Source organism: Juglans regia, chromosome 12 (assembly GCF_001411555.2).
Source record: "Juglans regia cultivar Chandler chromosome 12, Walnut 2.0, whole genome shotgun sequence".
In the NCBI taxonomy this organism is placed as follows: domain Eukaryota; kingdom Viridiplantae; phylum Streptophyta; class Magnoliopsida; order Fagales; family Juglandaceae; genus Juglans; species Juglans regia.
Genome location: NC_049912.1, coordinates 21,197,640 through 21,219,563, shown reverse-complemented (window position 1 = coordinate 21,219,563; position 21,924 = coordinate 21,197,640). Strand labels below are relative to the sequence as shown.

At 32.8% G+C, this 21,924-nt stretch overlaps 3 protein-coding genes and 1 non-coding gene across 4 annotated transcripts; all 4 read left to right on the top strand.

The window, feature by feature from the left end:
- Positions 1-5,747: 5,747 nt before the first annotated feature.
- On the top strand, positions 5,748-9,830 carry LOC109005947. Its single transcript, XM_018985062.2, has 9 exons — positions 5,748-6,009; positions 6,334-6,440; positions 7,063-7,235; positions 7,950-8,043; positions 8,268-8,378; positions 8,478-8,567; positions 8,912-8,997; positions 9,215-9,279; positions 9,400-9,830. The coding sequence occupies exons 1-9, from the start codon at positions 5,784-5,786 to the stop codon at positions 9,507-9,509; spliced, it is 1,062 nt and encodes a 353-aa protein (XP_018840607.1). The 5' UTR covers positions 5,748-5,783; the 3' UTR covers positions 9,510-9,830.
- A 4,661-nt stretch (positions 9,831-14,491) lies between these two features.
- On the top strand, positions 14,492-17,793 carry LOC109005948. The gene is made up of 5 exons (XM_035683421.1): positions 14,492-14,612; positions 14,936-15,024; positions 15,117-15,284; positions 16,107-16,355; positions 17,273-17,793. Exons 1-5 carry the CDS (start codon positions 14,507-14,509, stop codon positions 17,519-17,521), a joined length of 861 nt encoding a protein of 286 aa, XP_035539314.1. The 5' UTR covers positions 14,492-14,506; the 3' UTR covers positions 17,522-17,793.
- Positions 17,794-18,696: 903 nt separating this feature from the next.
- LOC109005949 (divinyl chlorophyllide a 8-vinyl-reductase, chloroplastic) lies at positions 18,697-20,288 on the top strand. Its single transcript, XM_018985064.2, has one exon. The coding sequence runs from the start codon at positions 18,835-18,837 to the stop codon at positions 20,086-20,088; it is 1,254 nt and encodes a 417-aa protein (XP_018840609.1). The 5' UTR covers positions 18,697-18,834; the 3' UTR covers positions 20,089-20,288.
- Positions 20,289-21,185: 897 nt separating this feature from the next.
- On the top strand, positions 21,186-21,381 carry LOC118344114. The gene has a single exon (XR_004797879.1). It is a non-coding gene; the product is annotated as a U2 spliceosomal RNA (small nuclear RNA).
- Positions 21,382-21,924: the final 543 nt, after the last annotated feature.

The window sequence follows — 21,924 nt, the reverse complement described above, 5'->3', positions numbered from 1 at the left end:
ATAGGTCTATTTTCTTGTAGTGATTGTCTTGTGAAACCTTTTCCTTTTAGCAGTCTGAGGCTTCGTTTGGAATCACAACTCCTCTCAACTCATCTCAATTCATCATTATAACTTTTTCAAATCCCAATACAAAATATAATAAACAATTCAACTTTTTCAAATCCCAAAATAATAATAATAATAATAAATAATATATTCTAACAATATTTTATTATCTCAACTCAACTCAACTCAACTCACTTTAACATCCAAACGCAACCTGAGTCTCTTTCCTTTTAAGAATCTGAGTTTACTTATCTTATCTCTTCTTGACTTTATCTCTTAATTTGATTTTCGTTCTTATCTCTAGACTAAATTATAGACTGTTGATTTGACCCATATAATAGATTTGATGAAAATTTACAAAGAAAACATTGGAACGACAATTTAGGAGTCTTAAGTAGCGGTGATTAATTAGTATAGAAAGATGGATAATGAGTATCTTATAAAAACAAAATAAACTTCAATATGTAACTTTATGGGACCTCCAAAACAAGTTACAAAGTTATAAAATTTACAAGTTTTGACAATTTCTAATTAATTTGGAGACGATCTTACAATCAATCCCGTATAGTTTAAAGAACCTATGATTAAATAATTATTAGATAATTCTGAATTAATACGGACATGTACATATAGTCAAATAATAATATTTATGTAAAAAAATTTAATTACATGCCATCATGTGATTGGAGGAGAGTAGTACCACATTATCTGTACTCTTGAATTATTTAATATTTTATCTGTACTCTCTCATTCTCTCTTAGACAAATTTGATGTTAAGATATCTGAGCATGGCATAATAGAATTATTCCATTTAAGTTGGAAATAAATAGTATTAAAATGCAATGGCTGTTTTGAGTCTTCGAATGCAAATTAATAGGTAAAGAGTAAACTATATATATAAGGTAGGAGTTCATGCAGTAGAGGAAGGCTTCACAATGGAGTACAATCCAGCATCCCTAATGGTCTCCTGATCCCCCCATGTATGTTCTCAGTTTGACAAGTCCATAAACTTGCCACACGAGGAGGCTATATACATCTGCCCTCTTCTTTGACTAATCAGATCTTGTCATGTTGCAGTGTAAAAAGAGTATACTCCACGTTTATAAATAAAAGAATCTATGAAAAAAGATAATTTCCATTCAAATCACATGGAAGGCGAGCCTATGGCTTATAGGCTTATCCAAATTTCATATAGAGAAATGACCTCTGAATTAGACGTTGTTTGGATTGACAAAATATCTCAACTAATTTTATCATATCTAATCATTACAATTTTATCAAATTTTCATACAAAATATAATAAATAATTTAATTTTTTCAAATTTTAAAATAAAAATAATATTTTATTTAAATTTCTTCTTATCTCATCTCATCTCAATTCACTGTACATGTAACGCCCCAATAGAAGGCTCAAACCACATTGCCTATACTCTAAAAGGACTAGTCAATGATATAATTAGAGTCTCATTGAAACCTTATAAAGAGCAAGAATTTTTCCTTCTCAAGCAATGTGGGATCTCATACATCACCTACATTTATTCATATCATATTGGGTATCACAATCTACCCCTTAAATTTCCAACTTCCTCGTCAGGCCTATCCATTGTAAGTAGTAAGGCTCAAGTCTCATATTTTTTATTAGGATAAGTTCTGATATCATTTATAACATCTCAATAGAAGGTCCAAACCACATCGCTTATACTCCGAAATGACTAGTCAATGATATAATTAGATTCCTATTAAAACCTTATAAAGAGTAAAAACTTCTAATTTTTAAGCAATATAAAATTCTATACACCATATATCCTTATTTATATCATATAGGATATCACAATACAAATCTCGACCCATTATTACAGTCCCTCAAATTGCCTAACAAGCAAAACATTGCGTGCTTACTTCTTAAGCTATAATAATGCGAGTGATTGATAATGAAAGGGAAATACTGTGTACATCAATTAATCTGTCACCAATCTAGGCGGCCCTAGGGATGCGAACTCATCAAGACATCTTTACCTTTTAAAATGAACCATGTTTATTAATAAATTCTAAATATAAAGAACTCTAAATACTATTTTTTTTTTATAAATGTAATTATATAGTTACGGGAAAGTTTCTACGGACTGCACACCAAACATACCAAAATTTATACCATTTATATACGGTTGATGTGAACACTAAAAACTTTAGCATATTTTGTGTGCAGCCGATTAATATGGTGAACAGTGAAGATTTTGGTGTGCAGACCGTAAAAATATATATATCAATCTGTGAATTAAAAAAGGCCACAAGTCTTCATATCACAAAGATCAAGCCAACAAATTTGACCCCTTGAATTTCAGTTTCAAATGGAAAACTCAACGGAAGAGCGAGATCCAAGGCAGCCTCCAACTTAGGGCTGTAAATGAACAAAGCAGCTCGTGAATAGCTCGAGTTCGGCTCGTGTATACTCGATTCATTTAATAAATGAGATGTTCGTAAACACTAATATACTTGTTCGAATTCGACTCGATTTGTTTACAGCCCTACTCAAACTCATTGGGTAGATTGCCTATGTCCAGTCCGTTGTTTCGTTATTTTTATCATTATTTACTATTTACCACCTCACACTCTATATATATATATATATAAAACTATCAGGTTTGAGGTGCGAGAGTGAATAGTAACTGATGTATAATAAAATTAAATAATAAAATTATTAATTTATATTATATCTATATTATATCAATATATGTTAATTTATAAATTTATTTTTATAAAAAAATTTTAAAATTAAAATATTTATTTTTCAATTTATTATTAATTCGTTATTAATTGGGTTACGCTTTTCACCTTGATTTTGGGTGCTCCTCTTGAAGAACTATAAGGTTTCGTTTAGATTTTGAGTTGAGCTCAACTGATCTCAATTTTTTATGAATAGTAGTGAGTTGAGTAGTAAATGGAGTTATGTAATGCCCATCTAAATTAAGTTTAAAATATATTTAGATGTTAAGATAAATTTAATACTTTTTATGAAAAATTAAAAAAGGTTGTGAGTCTCATATATAAAGATGTGTTAAGTTGAAAAAAGTTATGAATCTCATGTGTAAGAAAATTTTGAGTTGAGATGAGTTTAGTAACTTAAGAGTTGAGTGTTTGGATGTTATACTCAGTTTAAAATTAGACTGAACTCAACTGAGTTTTGCAAACAAATGCAACCTAAAAATAATTATTTTTATTAACACCCACTTTTTTATAAATGATATGTACAAAACTTGCACAACTTAGACTTATATATAATATTACTCAAATGAAAAATGGGGTTGTGATTTGAAATAATATCGAGATATCTCTTCAAGAAAACATGTTCAACAAGGATGGTTTGAGGCTTCTCATCCCACAATCGATGCCTAACAATTGTTTTGTCATTGCTCAACTTCCCAAACCTATTTGTTCTGTCATTTCCTCCATCAATTAACTTCATTGCTTTATTGGGCTAAATAAGTATTCTTGTTGGTTTCTATGGGCTTTTCAAATATCAGCCCAACAAAATAAACACTCATTATAATTTTATTACCGAAGGTGCGTGATATTGTGTAAAAGTGACTTTCCTATCCTCTAATTACACACCACTATACCTTATAAGTTATACCAATTTTACAATAAAATCATGCCATACTAAATTAAATTCCTTATTTTAAAAATAATTTCTAAAACTTTAAAATATGAACCCTAAATTTAAAAATTCCTAATGCTAATTATTTTTAAACAAATAGTCAGTGTGGATTGAAATTCGACGATGAGTTGCTGAAGTTCGCTGGAATCAGGTTATTGGCAATCATTATTCATTTAAAAGAAAATAATTATAAATTTTGATTTTGTATAGTGAATATATTTCAATTACAAAAAACATATTAACTTTTTAGATCATAATAGTACTAAACCAATTTGTAAATTGCTTAGGCCTAATTTGGATACTAAGGTATTTTGAAAATATTTCACTATTATTTATTATTTTATTATTATTATTTTTTACTTATTTTCATTATTATTCAATATTTTATCACTAATTTTTTATTATTATTCATAAAATATTTAAAAATATCTCACTATCTAAACACAAACTAAAACAAAACTTGCATTGTTTCTTAGCGCATTAGTATTAGTCTATGCATATGCAAAATCAAGCAAAATTTTCACATTCACTTATGCATATTTGAGACAAAATAATAACAAAATATTATTATTTTGTTATTATTAATTTTTTGTTAAATTAATTTTTTTATATATATTTTGCAATTAGTATCCACTACATACATTTGACATTAATAATACAAATGCAATAATAAAAAAATTATAATAATAAAATGAATGTTCATGTGAATATTTATTGTATGGATCGTGCTACAGCCCCCGCTGGGGGCTCCCGCTGGAGGCTGTAGACATATATTGTATGTGTTTTTTTTTAAGTTGTTTTTTATATAATATTTTTTAATATTTTTTAAAAAATAAAATAAATTTAGAACATCATTAAAGACACTTTCTTAATTAAGAAGTAAAAAAAAAGTTATTAAAAAATACTTCCTTAATCACGAAGTAAAATAAAAAATCATAAAAAAATATTTTATATTTTACTTCGTGATTAAGCAAGTATTATTTAATAATATTATAATTTTTTTTATTTTTTAAAAATATTTAAAATCATTAAAAACATTTATATAAAAAAAGAATTAAAAAATACACATGATAAAATACACTAGAGCTCCAGCGGGAGCTCCTAGTGGGAGCCCCCAGCGGGAGCTCCAGCATTATCCTTATTGTATTATTGAAGGAGAGAGAAAATGAAAGGATTGTGAAAGAGAGAGAGTGGGAGGAAAGAAAAATATTGATTAAAATATGTTTTGTGGAGTGAATAGTAGTTATCCAAATTTAAATAAGTACTGTTCATAACTAACTAAATATTTAGATATGTATAAACTAATGTAAAAAATTTTAAAGTCATATTATACAATATATATATTTATATATGCATAGCCCAATATAGATGGTTAGAGCATTGGTATTGGATTAGTGAAATATCTTTTCATCTTTAAATTTAACAAATATCATCTATATTTACTCCACATTGAATTAGCTAAATTATTTTCATCCAAACTATAAGCTACAGTAAATTCATTATTCTTTTTAAATATGAAAAGAACTATAGTAAGTCTAAAAATATTTTTTTAGATTATTATATTATAAATATGATATTTTTATTCATATAAGATTTTACTATCTATATACATATGAGATTATTATATTATAAATTGTTAGATTGTGAAAATAAAGATAAATATGATTTATTGGAAGTTATTGAAGATTATAAAAATAAAATAAAAATTAATTAAAAGATAAAAATAATAAAATAATAAAAATATTTTATTATTATAAAGAATATAATGATTAATCCAATATAAATTTTAAATTTTGAATAATTGAGTAAAGATGAAAAAATTATATATTAATTAAAATTTAAAAAATAAAATAACCAATTCTGCTAATACTTCTTGATGACACATTTCAAATTCATAGTCATCCGCTAGGCAACAGGGGCGAATTCAATCCAAATACAGGTGTATTTTTTTAATTGGTCTGAAATCCAGCGTCACTCTTCCCTTTCCCGGGGGGTCCGGAAAAACATAATTTAATACCAACTTGGCAGCTTCAGACTCTACCCATTATATCCCTCTGGATATGACCCATTTTCATAACTTCAAATGGGAAGCATTGCGTGTGCCGCACTCACACCCACCGCCACCATCATCTCAACCGCTCAATCTCACGGACTCGCCTCACATTTCTCAAAGCTTTCTTCTTTTCCTCCCTTGTCCATAAGCTTCATTTCGAAACGCTCGGCGTCGCTCCTCGGAAATCCCAGCCACTTCATCAAGAAACGCTCTTCCATGGCCACTCCTTCCCAAGTCAACGCTTCCTCCACCATCGGTCTCTCTCTCTATCTCTCTCATTTACGCATATTTTCCTTCTTTTTAAAGCATTGTTTTGGGACGAATATTTAATCGCATATGATAATTTATTTTATTTTATTTGTAACCGATTGATACGCTGTCCTGGGGCTCCGATGGTTGCTTAGAACCAGGAAGGAAATGAAAAATACTTAAAAAAAAAAACCGGAAAATTCTCGTCTTTCTTTTTCCTCCGTGGCCAAACAATGCCACACTAGAGTGAGATTTTGCCTTCTAAGCATTCTTCGATCGAGAAATCTATTTTGATGAAGACCGTTCTATTGATTGTGTGTTGATGCTGCAGCAAACGAAGGATTGGAGGCAGCTGCATCTGGTTTGGTGGGAGAGAATGACCTGCTGATTGTGGGACCGGGAGTTCTTGGTCGCTTAGTTGCAGAAAAATGGCGGGAGGGATTTAGCTAGTTCGATTTCAATTTTATCAGCTTAAGTCGTCGTTTTTTTTTTTTTTTTTTTTTTTAAAGAAAAACGAATATATCATTATTTCACAGCTCACTCGTGTGAACCAAACCTCAGTACAGAACTTTGAAAAACCACAGAAGAAAATACTTCTACTTTTCTTGAACTATACAAACTAACAAATGTACAAAAAAGTTCACATATCAAATGGGGTTGACCAACTCCGTCTGCCACCAAACAACCTCTTTAGCAAGATCAACAAGCACCAGAAATTCACGAGAGATACTATTTGGCCTTATTTTGGCAAGATAGTAATGGATTTGATTAGTCTCCGTATAAACAACTAGCACCGGTTTCATCCAAAGTCATTGATTTACGACGCTTTTAATTTATCCTTCTTTCAAAGTGGTGTTTACAATATTTCTTGGCGGGCACATTTAGAATTATGATTAAAATAGATTCTTTTGTATGGTATTGGGAACGTATTTATGAATTTTTTGTTATATATTTGGTCATTAATTCTTAAAAGTTCGTAGAAGCTTGTTGTGATGGTTGTTATGGACATAGGTGTTTTACGCAAATAAAATGGTCAACTTGTGGGGTTATGTTTGAGCAGGAACATCCAGGTTGTCAAGTATTTGGCCAAACGGTTACCACTGATCACCATGATGAACTGATTAAGATGGGAATTGATCCATCTTTGAAGGGGACTACAGAGGCACACCGGTTTCCGAATGTTATTTTCTGTGCTCCTCCGTCACGAACTTCAGACTATCCTGGCGATGTCAGGTAAGGTTCGAGAATTACCTCCCAGCTTTGAAAGTATCATCTATCAACAGCTCAATATGATAGCTTCCTGACATGGACATGGATGTATTAGAACTTACTTGCATATAAAATGATTGTTCTGGTGCTTGTTAGGCATGTATATCCTGCCCAAGAAAGGCCTATATGTAGCATACTCACACATTCTGCTTGTGTAATATCTTGTGAGAAGGTGTATAGTATATGTATTAGGTAATGAGCTTAAAATAGATAGAATTTTGCAGAATATCCTATTCAAGGCTGTGTATAATATAGGACACTGCCATAGGATAAACTCTAAAGGGCCAGTTAGTCTTGGCTCGATGTATCTCTACTTAGCCAAAGAGTTGATTCAATCATTATTTCCGTTTTGTAATTCTTTCCATACTCTTTTAAACTGTGCCTGACTATCAAAAATTCTATTTGATTAGAAGTTTACATATCCTTCATACAGTGAATGGATTGGTTGTGTTTGTGCGTTAGCTACTTTCATCTTCCAGAATCAAAGTGAATCTTTGTACTAAGCCAACACTAGTGGTCTATGGAAACCTTTTTTTGGGTTTTGGGGATAACTGGGTCCATTTGGTTGCTGGAAAAATGTATAATTTTCAGTAAGAAGTTAAAATTGATTTCTGTAATTTATCCTACCATGTACTCATCTAAGCTTTGCCTTATTGGTTTGGGCCGTGTACTAAGCAGGCTGGCTGCATTAAACTGGAATGGTGAAGGTTCTTTCGTATTTACATCAAGCTCTGCACCATATGATTGCAATGACAATGGACAGTGTGATGAGGTATTACATCTAACACAATGCATTTTTCTGTTGTGATAATGAAGAAAGTTGTTTTTGTTCTCTGCATCGACGTATAGGCTTGCCCTCTAGGAACCTATGGTCTGCCTTCTTATGCGATATATTAAATGCATTGCCAGTGTTGCCTTCTGTGACCTTGGTGGTTTACAAACTTGTTGCATATAGAGTGTGGTCATGTTCTAATGGTCAATATTCTTCTTGTGCAGGACACCCCGGTGGTACCTATTGGGAGGAGCCCTAGGACAGATGTCCTTCTAAAAGCGGAAAAAGTAGTGCTGGAATCTGGTGGTTGTGTTCTTAGATTGGCAGGACTTTACATATCCTTTTTTATACTTGAATTGTGAGAATTTCATTTAGGTTTATAGGAGAAACTTCAATGATCTGTTCTACCCCGAATTAGACTTAACTATGAACACAAAGCAGATAGAGGTGCACATGCTTATTGGTTAGGGAAAGGAACTGTTGAAGCTCGACCAGATCACATCCTGAATCTTATTCACTACGAGGTGACAAAGTCTTTATTCTATATTTATTATTCTGCTTCATGAATTGCAGTCGGTGGAATTCATTTATGCAGATTGCCTCGCCTTTTCTTGTAATCTGTACTTCATCAATTCCTCCAAGGCTTTATTTTTATATTTATTTTATGATGAGTTTATCTTACCCTGCTTTCTGCATTTTGATTATGTTAAAAGAAAAATAGTCGCTTTTGAGTTCCATATGCCATTGGTATATCTTTGTATTGTCTCTGGTATTTCTGCTCATTCTCGTTTGTTCTAATGCCTCTTTGTCCTGCACTTAGTAGGGATGACATAAAAATACTGCGATTGTTTTGACCTGTTTTTGACAGGATGCAGCTTCCCTTTCAGTTGCAATCTTAAAGAAGAAATTTCGTGGCCGGATTTTTCTGGGTTGTGACAATCATCCTTTATCCAGGTCTTTTCTCTTCTTTGTGATTTTTTTTTTTTAAACTTTGTGGCTCCTTGACAACCCCTCCTTTTCCCAGAAAAAAAAAAAAAAAAAATTAACTGTTGAGTTCATCTTATAAAGACTCCTACCCCATTCTTTTCCATGTGACTAGTGATATATTGCCAATGAGATTGTCCTTACCACTGTGGGGCTTTCTATGTGGAACCTCGGTTTTTCTTTGCAGGCAGGAAGTAATGGACTTGGTTACTAAAAGTGGAAAATTCAGCAAAAAATTTGAGGGCTTCACAGGTAGGCTCCTCATACTCTCACTGACACTTCAACTAGTCCTATTATTTATTCCTTTAGTCTCTTGATATGAACCTATTGTTCTCACGTACTTCCACTCGGTTACATGTCTTGTTTTTGCAGGCACCAATGATCCTTTGGGTAAGAGATTGAACAACTCGAAAACTCGTGAGGAAATAGGATGGGAGCCAAAATACCCTAGCTTCGCCCATTTTCTCGGCTTATCCGAGTAATTGCTGCATCTATTTTCATTTTTGTGACCTAAACATTTAAATGAAAGTGGAAAAGAACTGGCTTTAGGCAATGCACAGAAGCTGCTGGCATCTAAAACTTCAGAGATTGTTGCTTACCAGTTTCATAGGTACAGAATATTGATCACCGTGCAAACTTACTAATGAAAACAAAGAAAAGAAAAATTCAGGGTATATTCAGTCTGATCAGAAATACTAGATTGATTGGAGGCAAGTAGGATATCTCTTGTACAAGACACGAGCTTCAGTGGCTGTTTTGGCATGCCCAATCAACGTTTGTATTGCCACCTTTGATCTTGGAAATCTATGATTATGTGGAGAGAAAATCTCAGCTTACAAATCAGCCACAAATGTGTGCATGTCTCCGAGAAAATGATAATCAGCCACAAATCAGGCAGGGACTCTGAAACTTACATGCAGTATTTTGCAACATATGGTGATAATTTAGGCCCTGTTTGTAACTTGGACTGAATTGAGATAAATTCTGTTTAGTTTAATTTTAAATTGAGTCTAGTGAATAAACACCCAACTCTCAAATTACTAAATTTATTTTAACTCAAAATTTTTTTACACGTGAAATCTATAATCTTTTTCATCTCAACACTTTTTTATATGTGAGATATATAAATTTTTTTAACTTTTCAAAAATACATCTAAATTTATATTAATATTCAAATATATCTAAACTATTTTAGATAGGTTTTATAAAATTTACTCCATCGTTTCAATTTATTATTATTTATAAAGAATTCAGTTCATTTCAATTCAGCTTTAACATCTAAATGGAGCCTAATAGCATGAAAAAATTATTTCCATGCAATTGGATTAGTTTTTTTTTTTTTGAAAACAGAAAATTTTCATTTCTGTATTACCTCATAACTTGAACGTTACATAGTTTATCTTGCAAAACAAAGAAATTAATTCCTGATGGACCCCCTTCCATCCAAACAAACTATTCCAACACATCAAGACTCGGCTTAGCTAAAGTGTGAGCTACTCTATTATTTTCTCTGTGTGTATTGTATTGACCAATTCATTCTATTATGTAAAAACAGTTTTATATCTTCAACAATCTGTCCATGCCACTCCCAACAGCAGCTATTCCTATTTACAGCTTGTATGATCCCTAATGCATCGCCTTCAAAGATGACCTTCTGCCAATTCAGCTCCTCACAAAGCTTACCGCTCTCCACAAAGCTTGTAACTCTGCAACTGCTGGAGTACGTGTACCTTTACCTTCTTTAGGCCAACTTCTACTATTTTCACCAACAGCATGGAAAAAAAATTCTATGGGAAATCATGAATTTCTCCAAAATAAAATATGAAAAGAATTTAAAGAAATATGGCCACGAGATGTGCTGGCCTTCTTCCTTATGGGTAAATATCATTTAATGTGATGTATTTTAAATAGAATTTTATTATATACAAATAAGTTTACGTACCAATCTACGTATTAATATTATTATTTTTATATTTTAAATTTAAATTAGTATTATTTTTAATAAAATATACTTTCTGATCAATCATATTAAATGAGTATACATATTAGTGCGTAAAATTATTTATAATTAAAATTTTCTTTTTAAATAATTTTTTTATTAAATAACCTCCTTTCCCAATCTCGCCGATAGATACTGACAAAATCCAACCAAAATAATAATATAATTATAATTAAAATACAAATTTAGGACCACTACTTTCTTGATCTAACGAATTTAAAAGAGTTTATGTTCAACTGCCCAAGTCAACTGGAGCACAGTGCCATGCGATACATACATCCATTATCCTCCTCCTCCTCCTCCTCCTGATCCTCCCCCTTGCTTGCAAAGAACCAAAAGAAAAACACACTCAACGACAGCTAGAGTGAGTGGTGTGGGTGAAAATGGCCAAGTGCTGCATGGAATCAGAAGATGGGGGGATAGATCTAAAAGGCATCCTTATAGTGATTGTCATAGCTCTTGTTCTCGTGGCTATCTGCACTCCCCCTAGACGACCGGCCGTTGTCGTATATCGTTGCTGGTGACATATTCTCCAACTTCTCCCATCATTTACTGTCCTTTCTTTTCGTTTTTATTTTCTTTTATGTAAAGCGGCAATAAATTCTGTAGCTGCTTTCCATTCTTTTCCCTTCCGAGACCAAAGTTCATGTCAGAGTGCTAGTGTGTTTTGAGAGGATAAGATTTGTTTCTGAACTGTGTTGTCCCGGAACATTGTTGTCTCATCCTACTTTAATAAAATGAATCAACGTTGTGATTAGTTGTTTTGTTTTTTGCATTTTTGTTTTAATGTCCGTTTGATTTTTGAACTATCCCAAGAGAGTCCAAAATAAATATTGATAAATGCTGGATCTAGATCTGGATCTGGATCTGTAGAAGTCAACGGCGAGAGCTTTGTTTCTATGAGATAAGAGGATCTTGCCTAGGATTCAAACAAAGTCCTTTCAAGATCCTTGGATCAGGATGGATTGATCAGAGGTCTAAAATACAATTCAGCTGGAATATCTTGATCCGGTTTTTCCAAAGGAAAATACTACTCAGTCCTCTCAATGCTGCTGCTCAAAGTTATTGCTCGATTTTATTTTTTAATTTTTTTAAATTTTGCTTAATAATTAAAGAAGTAATTATTAGTAAAGTAGTATATATTTTTTTTAATTTTTTTTAATGATTAAGAATGTTAAAAACAATTTACAAAAAAAAAAAAAATGATAAAAAAACAAACTATACATTTGTGCTAGTGGTAAGTGCTTGGCGGCCACTGGCACCACACTTTTCCAAATCCGGAGTAAAATTGATATTTGGACTAATTACAAATTTGATTTTACAAAAGAATGCTTGTATAATAAGATGAGATGAGAAATTTATAAATAATAATAAAATAGTTTGAGTTATGATGTTTTATTGGGTTTTAAAAAATGAGAGAAAAAAATTAAATAAAAATATTATAAAGTTAGAATATTATTAGAATATAATTTTTAATATAATTTTTATTTTGAGATTAAAAAAAGTTGAATTGCTTTTTGTGTTTTATTTGAAAGTTTAGAAAAATAGAAGATTTGAAATTGAAAAAAATTTATATTTAAATAATGTTTGAGAATAAAATAAAATGAGATTAGATGTGATGAAATCTATTTTCAAACAAACCCTAACTCATGTCTATTGATGTGGCATATATCAAATGCTTAAATTTAGTCTACTTAGCAGTTTATCTGTCCATCCAAATAATAAAAATAAAACATAATAACCCGCCTGCCTGCCCCGCTCCTCCTTCATCTTCTTCTATTTCTTCTCTTCTTCAGTTTGATAAGTCTCTCCACCATGACCCATCTCCCGTTTAACGAGGATCAGCGGCAACTAGCCAAAAAAGGAAACCCATCTTCAGTTTGATAAGTCTCTCAACAGCGTGCCATCCCCATTTAATGTGGCAGCTTGATGGGAATCAAAGTGGTTTATTTCTACGGATTTATATCATAACTTCTGTTAAAATGTCTCGACCCCCACCGAGGCTTTGTGATGGACAAACATAAGGCATGTGATGTTAAAATCCATGATTTATTAGATGAAAAATTATATTCTCAAGTTAGGGTGTAGAGCATAGTATTTATATGATATAATTTAATTTAAAATATAAATTTTAAAATTTTGAATTTTACAAATTAAATTTTATCATTTAAATTATGTAGATGATATGCTCTGCACATCAACTTAAAATTAGAAAAATATATATAAAAAATAGAATAAAATTGAGCTGCATCGAAATAATTATAAACATAATTAAACTATTTGGAAACATTGCACACCAATAAATTTATTAGATACTTAATCTATCTATGCTATAAACTAATCCTTTTGATAATCCAGATTTATAATAAATATTTGATAAAAAAAATAATAATAAAAATTAAAAAAAATGTAGAGTGTAAGGAGGTTGTGAATATTTATTATTATAAATAGAGTCCATCTACATACAGTCCCCATTTGGGGACTGTCCATGCAGGCCTGGATATTTTTATCCTTAAAATTTTTTTGAATTACAATAATGCCACTGATGTATACAATGCGAATTGTTTCTCTGAAATCGACTGAAAAATTTCCCTCCCTCGTCTCTTCAATTCTTATCCTACAAGAGGAATTCTGTTTGCAGTCCCCAAATGGGGACTGCATGCGCACACCTTATGTGATGAAACGATGTGTTTCATTAAATAAATAAAAAAGCATTGTTTTGGCAGATGTCCATCCCTTTCCCCCTTCCTTAGTGCGAGATCCATCTGAACCCTTCGTCAACTCGAGACGGTCGTCCCCTTCCTCAGCTTGTAGTCGCAGTCCCCTTCCTAGATCTCTCTCTCTCTCTCTCTCTCTCTCTCTAAAATTGATTTATCAGATCATACTCGATTACTTGTAAATTTTCTATTTTATGAAGAATTATTTGATTTACACGGTATATCTGTTGGCTTATATGTTGAAATTTTGTATTAATTGCTCTGTTTTTTTTTTCTAGTTTTCGTTATTATTGTTATTAGTAGTTGCTGCTTTTGTTAGGTTTAATTGTTGTTTTTTTTTTTTTTTTTGTTTCTAGTCCGTTTCTTTGCGTTCGTTGGGTTTATGGCTACGCAATCGATTTATAAGATTGCGTGGAGAAAATAAACTAACAAAAATGTAAGTAATTAGTTTGCTCGGTTTATTGTTACACAATCGGCATCGGCCCCTTCCTCAGTTTGCAAAGTAACGATTTCGGTGGAATCACTGTGTTATTTACGTTCTCTTTAAATTTCTGGTTGGTTGCCTGAAAAATGAGGGTGAGGGGAGTGAAAGGAAGACAACTGGATGGTGGGTTTTTGTTTTGCCCACCAAGTATTTACTTTTAGGCTCGTTGGAAAAAACCCATTCACTTGTTTTCTAAACTAAAAGTATGTTAGAAATGAAGAAAAGAAAAATCAAATTGTTATCATTTAAAATGTTGCAGCCCAAAAATGCAGCCCAAAAATGAAGAAAAAATCAAACTGTTTTCCGACGGATAGGAAAAAAGCCTATGCACGAGGAAGTCGACGATGGTGGAAGAGGCCAACGGTGGTGGAGGACTTGACCACTGGTACTTTGTAGGATGAGCAATGCTAGGTACAGTTTTCAAGTGGGGATTGCATGTGCAGGCTTAGGCTATTTTAACTTTAAATTTTTATAAAATTACAAAATTATCTCTCTTAAAATAATATTTTCTCTCATTTGCCTGCACATACAATCTCCACTTCAAGACTGCAAATAGAATTTCTCTAATCTAATACATAGGAATTAGATGTGGTCAACTATTCCTAAAAATATTTTTTAAACTAAATTTTAATTTTCTAGGGGTAAAATGGGACATGTACTCATTTCTCGTTTCTTATTTCATTCTCGAATTTCCATTTCCGAGCTTAGGAAGGGAAACCATGAGCATGAAGCCATCGCAGGGTATCCAGAGCTCGCTCCCGGACGATATTGTCCTCAAAATCGTTTCATTACTTCAGGTTCAAATTTTCAACCACTAATAGTTTTCATCAATTTCTTTCGTTATCTTCAAAGTATGATCATTTGATTTGATTTTTGTTTCTTTTTACAGGTGCAGGACGTTTGTGCATTGGGTAGTTGCTGTCGGTTCTGGAGGGAGTCGTGCGATTCTGACTGCATATGGGAGTTTCTCGCAAAGGAAAGATGGCCTTCTCTCAGCCTCTTCAATCAGTCTTCTTCGTCCAGAACTCTCAGTCCCACCCAAGCCCCAATCTCCAAGGTTTCTCTATCTTATTCATTCATTACTATCTAACGCGGTTATAAATTTCTTTTTGCTTTCTTGCTTCATTTTCTTATGTCTGATCATTCTTGGTTGGTTAAAGCATTTGTATCCCAATTTTTGTCCCGTCATATTCAAGTTAAGGTTGTTAGGGGTGGGATGAGACACAAATTTTATTTTCATCTCTCGTTATATTTTTTTCAAATTTTCATACAAAATATAATAAAAATTCAATTTTTTTAAATCTCAATTCACATTTTTTAAATTTCAAAACAATAATAATATTAAAACACAATATTTTACACTCTCAAACAAAATTCAAAATTCTCATCTCACCCCCAAACCTGCCCTTATTCTTTCCTCTATAGTTTGGTGCCGTCCAAATTCATGTCTAAATGTTCATTAACTGGAGAATTCATATACTCAGCTGTTGCGATTGCGATTGCGTTCTTATAATAGTTTTGAGTCCTTAATATGTTGTATCAACCACTGTTGTGGTTACGGTTCCATATGGAGCTTAAAATACTAACCCTCACATATGTATACGCCCACCCAAAAGCTAAAGCACTCACGTCAAGAACTTTGTTGATTTTCCTATGAATTACTTTGTGGTTTTCATTCCATTCCAGATAAATATATCAATACGGGGTTTATGTTAAACAAAATTACCTGGTTTTCATTCAATGCCTTCTGATTAGCCTCTTTTCTTGGTTAGTTATCGAGGATCATGATCAATCTATATCTCTGTCTCTCTCCACGGGGTTTTTGTGGAGGTTAGATCAAGGTTATGTTTCTGTATTAAAATTATAAGTGCTGTGCTAGGGATGGAGATGCTTTTACATAAAGAGGCACAAAGAGATCGCAGGAATGGTTGCTGTGGTAACCGAGTCCATGGAAAAGTGCTTGCTGACTGGATCACTTGAGGTTGGAGACTATCTGAAAGCAGTTGGGGACTTGTGCACCATGCATCTTGGATTTAAGGATGTACAAATGCTTTTGTTCAAACTGCAGCATAATGTGCTGATTAACTTGGTTGGCTTGCATTACTGCATGTATTGGCTGGGCGTGCCGGTATTTTACTTCTTGGCCTGGCATGCTACTGGTTTATTACTTTGTCTTGGTATAAATTTTGTTTGTTTTTCGTACATGTAAACATCTGCTAATCTAAGGAAAATGCAGGGTATTTGTTTTTGTTTCTGGAACTTGAATAAGCATCTGCTAGCTAAGGCTATATGCCTTGTAGGAACAAAGAGTTGTCACGACAAATTATGACATTGCTTATTTTCTTGCTACTAGGTTGGGTCTCTCACATTGGGATGCTGGGTAAAATATTGGGTACTTCAAGTTGCATATTAGTATCAGAATCCCTCCCGACCCATTTTTTTAAAAGCAAAAACTCATTGGTTTGTGATGCTGTCTAAGTTGTTTTGTTTGCATCAATGTGAAATAATCATAAAATTTATACCAGATTCTCAGATGATGGATTAAAAAAATAAAAGGCATTCATGGTTGATACCTTTGGTCTCAGGAGAATTTTGGGATTATTCAACTGATAACAATTTTGGAGTAGGCAGCTGACAGGCTTGACTAGGCTTATAATGAGCTTAAGTTAGCAAACCATAAAAAACCAAAGCTTGAAGATGATGGCTTGTTAAACATGGACCAAGAATAATTCCATTTGGAGCTTTGGAAATAAAGTCGGCTTTGGATAGTCCATTCTAGTTATGAGTTCAAACCCCTTATTTAGTTACTTGTTGAGGTCTACTTGTTGAAATTTATGTACAAGCTTGTGATGCACGTTAAAGGTGAATCCTCTATTTCTATTATTACCCGTTCTTCAATTCCCAAGTACAATTTTTTTTTTTTTTTTTTTTTGTATATTACTTATGATTGCTAGCTTTAGCTTTGGATGGCCCAAATTCGGATTTTGATTTTGCAACAATTGGAAGTATATATTGATATGTGATGCTAAAAGTCATAATTGGCAGGGCGAGAAAGTTGTTGAAGCACTTCAAAGTTGCAAGATTTCAAAGCGTGGAGTGTGCATCAAATGGTGGAAGCTTGGGCGATTGTTTTATGGCTTTCGCATGCGGGATGAGTCTCATTCACGTCGGGTCTCTCTGGAAGATCTTGCATTGGCCAAAGAACAGGAGGTTCTTGTAGTGCTTCAGCGAGGAGCCATTTATGAGGTTTTACGCGTTCAGATCTCTGCTGCTGATCCCCCATTCACTCCTTAATCTTGCCAAAGCACACAGAGACAGGAATAAGCAATGCAGAAAATTTGTTGTATATAACATTTATATCTTGTAATTCTCGTTATAATGATACTTATATAATTTGATGTATGTACATATTGATGTATTAATCCATTTATCATAGTCATAAAGTCTGCCTTCCATGTTTGGAGTGTATAAAATGTTCTTTGGATGAGTGTGATATGTACAATTTACAGGCAAGGCTTGTATTCAAATGTTTGATGAACTCCCCAGTCCGCTGATCAGCTTATTTTTAGTATGTGTTTGGATGTTGAAGTGAGTTGAGTTCAGATGATAAAATATTGTTAAAATATTATTTTTTAATATTATTATTATTTTGAGATTTGAAAAAGTTGAATTGTTTATTATTTTTTGTATTGAAATTTAAAAAAGTTGTAATGATGAATTGAGATTAGTTGAGATGAGTTTGACAACCAAACTTTCTCCAGTAGACCTTGACTTGAAGGCCGGTAACTTGGGAACAAAAGCTTTTTGGTAAATATTGCTACGTACTTCCTGAGAGCTCTAGTGGAAGCTGTGAATGGCCATAACTCCGATGTCTGTCTCAGTTAGGGGTAGAACCAGAAAATCTGGTTTGGAGGGACTAAGTTTAAACCAAAAAAAAAAAAACCTAACCTTTAAATGGTCCACCTTATAAAAAAGCATTTAAAAAGATCTAAAATGTATGAACTTTTTTTTAAAAAATATATATATTTGAAAACTGCGATGACGAGGGATACATCGTTATATATTAATTAAAAAGATATCAAATCTAAAATTTTAAAGTTATCGTAAATAATTCTACGTACAATTGTGAAATAGGTAAATATTACATAATTGTTTAAAAAAAATAAAATTTATTATTAAAAAATTAATTTTTTTCTTATAAATTTTATAATTTTATTTTTATTTTTTTAAAATAAATACATAAGAACCATACAATTTACAGTTATAAATATTTTTCTCAATTATCGTAGGGGGTGTTTGTTCCATGACCTCAAGTAAGAAAAAATCAATTCTGAATGGGTCTGAATAAGGTATGATTTTCTGTAAGTTTACACGTGGCCACAAATTAAATTTTAATTACACGTCATCTCACCCCTCTTTTGAGTCCGTTCATATCCGCCTATCGTTTAGATTCTTACTGATCTGATAGGGTGGCACCACAACGACCATGGACGACCACTTCTAAATTCCGGCCTCTCAGCTTGATTTTCTTTGCCTCTGGCGCATCTAGACTTCCCCATAAAAATACAAGCTTTCACTCTCTGATCAGCCTACTCGAACTCAAAAAAATGTCCCTTTGTTTCTCCAATTCATTAGTCACTCTTCATTTTCTGGCAAAAACTCAAAGCACGCGTTTATCTTCTCAATTCATCAACCAAATCCAGGTAAGCTCTATCCCTTATGCGCTACCAGCTTCATCTCTAAAATTATCCAAACCCTTTGAATGTAGCACCCAAAGACTCAACCCCATTACAGTTTCAACGGTCCCAACGGTTGAAACCGCCCCATCTTCCTTCAGAAACAAAACCCCAAAAGATATCAACGTCTTGGTTGTGGGTTCAACTGGGTATATTGGAGCATTTGTGGTTAAGGAGTTACTTAGTAGAGGGTTCAATGTTATTGCCGTTGCTAGGGAAAAGAGTGGGATTAGAGCTAAAAATAATAAGGAAGAGACTTTGAATCAGTTGAAGGGAGCCAATGTGTGCTTTTCTGATGTGACCCGTTTGGATTCTTTGGAAAAAACCTTGGACAATTTAGGGGTTTCTGTTGATGTTGTGGTCTCATGCCTAGCTAGCCGCAGTGGTGGTGTAAAGGATTCATGGAAGATTGACTATGAGGCAACAAAGAATAGTCTTGTTGCCGGTAGGAATCGTGGGGCTTCCCATTTTGTATTGCTTTCTGCAATATGTGTGCAGAAACCCCTTCTTGAATTTCAGCGCGCCAAGCTGAAACTTGAGGCTGAGTTGATGAAAGAAGCCGAAGTGGATAATGCGTTTACTTATAGTATTGTGAGGCCAACTGCATTCTTTAAAAGCTTGGGGGGTCAGGTTGAGTTGGTGAAAGATGGGAAGCCATATGTGATGTTTGGGGATGGGAAGTTGTGTGCTTGTAAACCAATTAGCGAGTCAGATTTGGCATCGTTCATTGCGGATTGTGTGTTGAGTAAGGATATGATTAACCAGGTGCTGCCCATTGGGGGACCGGGAAAGGCATTGACTCCATTGGAGCAAGGGGAGACGCTGTTTAAACTCTTGGGGAGAGAACCCAAATTCTTGAAGGTTCCAATTGGGATAATGGATTTTGCCATTGGAGTTCTTGATTTTCTAGTTAAGATCTTTCCTTCTATGGAAGATGCTGCTGAGTTTGGAAAAATTGGCAGATATTATGCAGCAGAAAGTATGTTGATTTTGGATCCTGAAACTGGAGAGTACAGTGCTGAAAAAACGCCTAGCTATGGGAAAGACACATTGGAAGAATTCTTTGAGAGAGTACTGAGGGAGGGGATGGAAGGTCAGGAATTAGGGGAGCAAACAATTTTCTGAAGTTCCCTAATTCATCATTTAGAGTTTGTAATATTCAAAAGCACATTTGGATCAACCAGTTTTGGGACACTGACTGTATTTTATGAGTTTCAACTGCTTTCCCAAATAATAAATCTTTGCATTGTTATCATCTTTGTGAAATGCAAATGTAAAATATTAGTGTTCCTGCTGAGATTTGCATATGAGAAATGATAGTTACAGTCGTGAGTGTACAAGCGTCGTATAATCATTTTAAAATAAATAAATAAGTATGAAACTTACATGAAAAGAAATTAATTTTTTAATGATGAATTTTATTTTTTTTCAAAATAATTTTACGATATTTGCACATTCTACGATTGTATATAACATTACTCTTTTCTTTGCATATATGGTGGTCTGGTTGGATCTGCACCTAAAGGATATTCTGTTCAAAGTGCGTTTCATATGAAATTTGGCACCTCATTTTTATCGTCTGTTTTTGTTACATAGTACATATATATATATATATATATATCTGTCAGACTGTATATAGGGACCAAGCCGAAAGGTTTTCGAATGCTCTCTAGTTCAATTTCAGCTTCTTGTGTAAATTTAAATTCAACAGCATAGCCTAACCAGAGATCTTTTAGAAATCTGATTTGTCCACGTGTTCATTTCATTATGTATTTCCCGACGTGATAAATGATGTTACATCAAGGAAAAGATAATTAAAATGACAGATGAAACTTTGGTTCGTTACTATTTACTCCTATATTTTATATTTATAATTTTTTTTTAAATGAAAGTATTTTTTATCAGGTGTGAAATAATAAATAATAACTAATAAAAAAATTATATATATATATTTACACATCAATATATGAATATTTAAATAGAATAATAAAAATAATAAATCACATATTAGTGTATGGTGTAGGAGATGATAAGTGAAATTTTTCATTATATTAGTATAGAGCAAGTTTAATAGTCACGCATTTGATGTTGGGACTTGTACAGTAAACTGTTATGTTACATCTTTAGACTTTTGTTAATCTTCAAAGTCCCACACTGACCAAGTATGGCGAGAACGAAGCAGAGGCGAGCTATAAAAAAAGCAGCAAGCCACCGGAAAATGCATACCTTTCTCGGCCTTTTGGCTAAGATCAAGTGTAGTATCTGTTCTTATCAGTTTAATATCTGATACGTGGCCCATTGGGCCACACGATATTAAATTAATTTTTTTAGGGGGAAGGCCCACCACAGCAGCTTGCTGCTGGGGTCTTCGAGCGTCGCCCGTGCGTTGCACTACTGCAAGGGCCCGGCGCACCCCCCACCAATGCTTAGTTCAATTTTTTCATTCTTTTCTTCATCCTTTCGTAATGTTATTTTCATCCGAATTTGGTAATTTTCTCACAAAATGTTTCACAAGATGCGACAGTATTTTCTATTTCTATTTTGCGAAGTGAAAAGGTAGGATTTTTATGTGGACTTTATTAGGTAAATAAAGACTTGAATATAAATAAGTTTGGAATAAGTCGGGATAAATTTTATTTTAAAATTTTATAAATATATGCCATTTTTTATTATTGGAATTTAATATAAATATTAGTATTTTGATTATTTAATATTTCAAGTCGTATAATCTGATTACAACGACGATCGATCAGTTAACACCCCATCTGAACTCATTTTATCAGTACAACTTTATCAAATTTTTACATAAAATGTAATAAATAATACAACTTTTTCAAATTTCAATTTAATTTTTTTCAAATTCTAATATAATAATAATATTAAAAAATAATATTTTAATAATATTTTGTTTAACTTCTATCTAAAATTATTTCATCTCATCTCATCCTCTACTATCGGGAC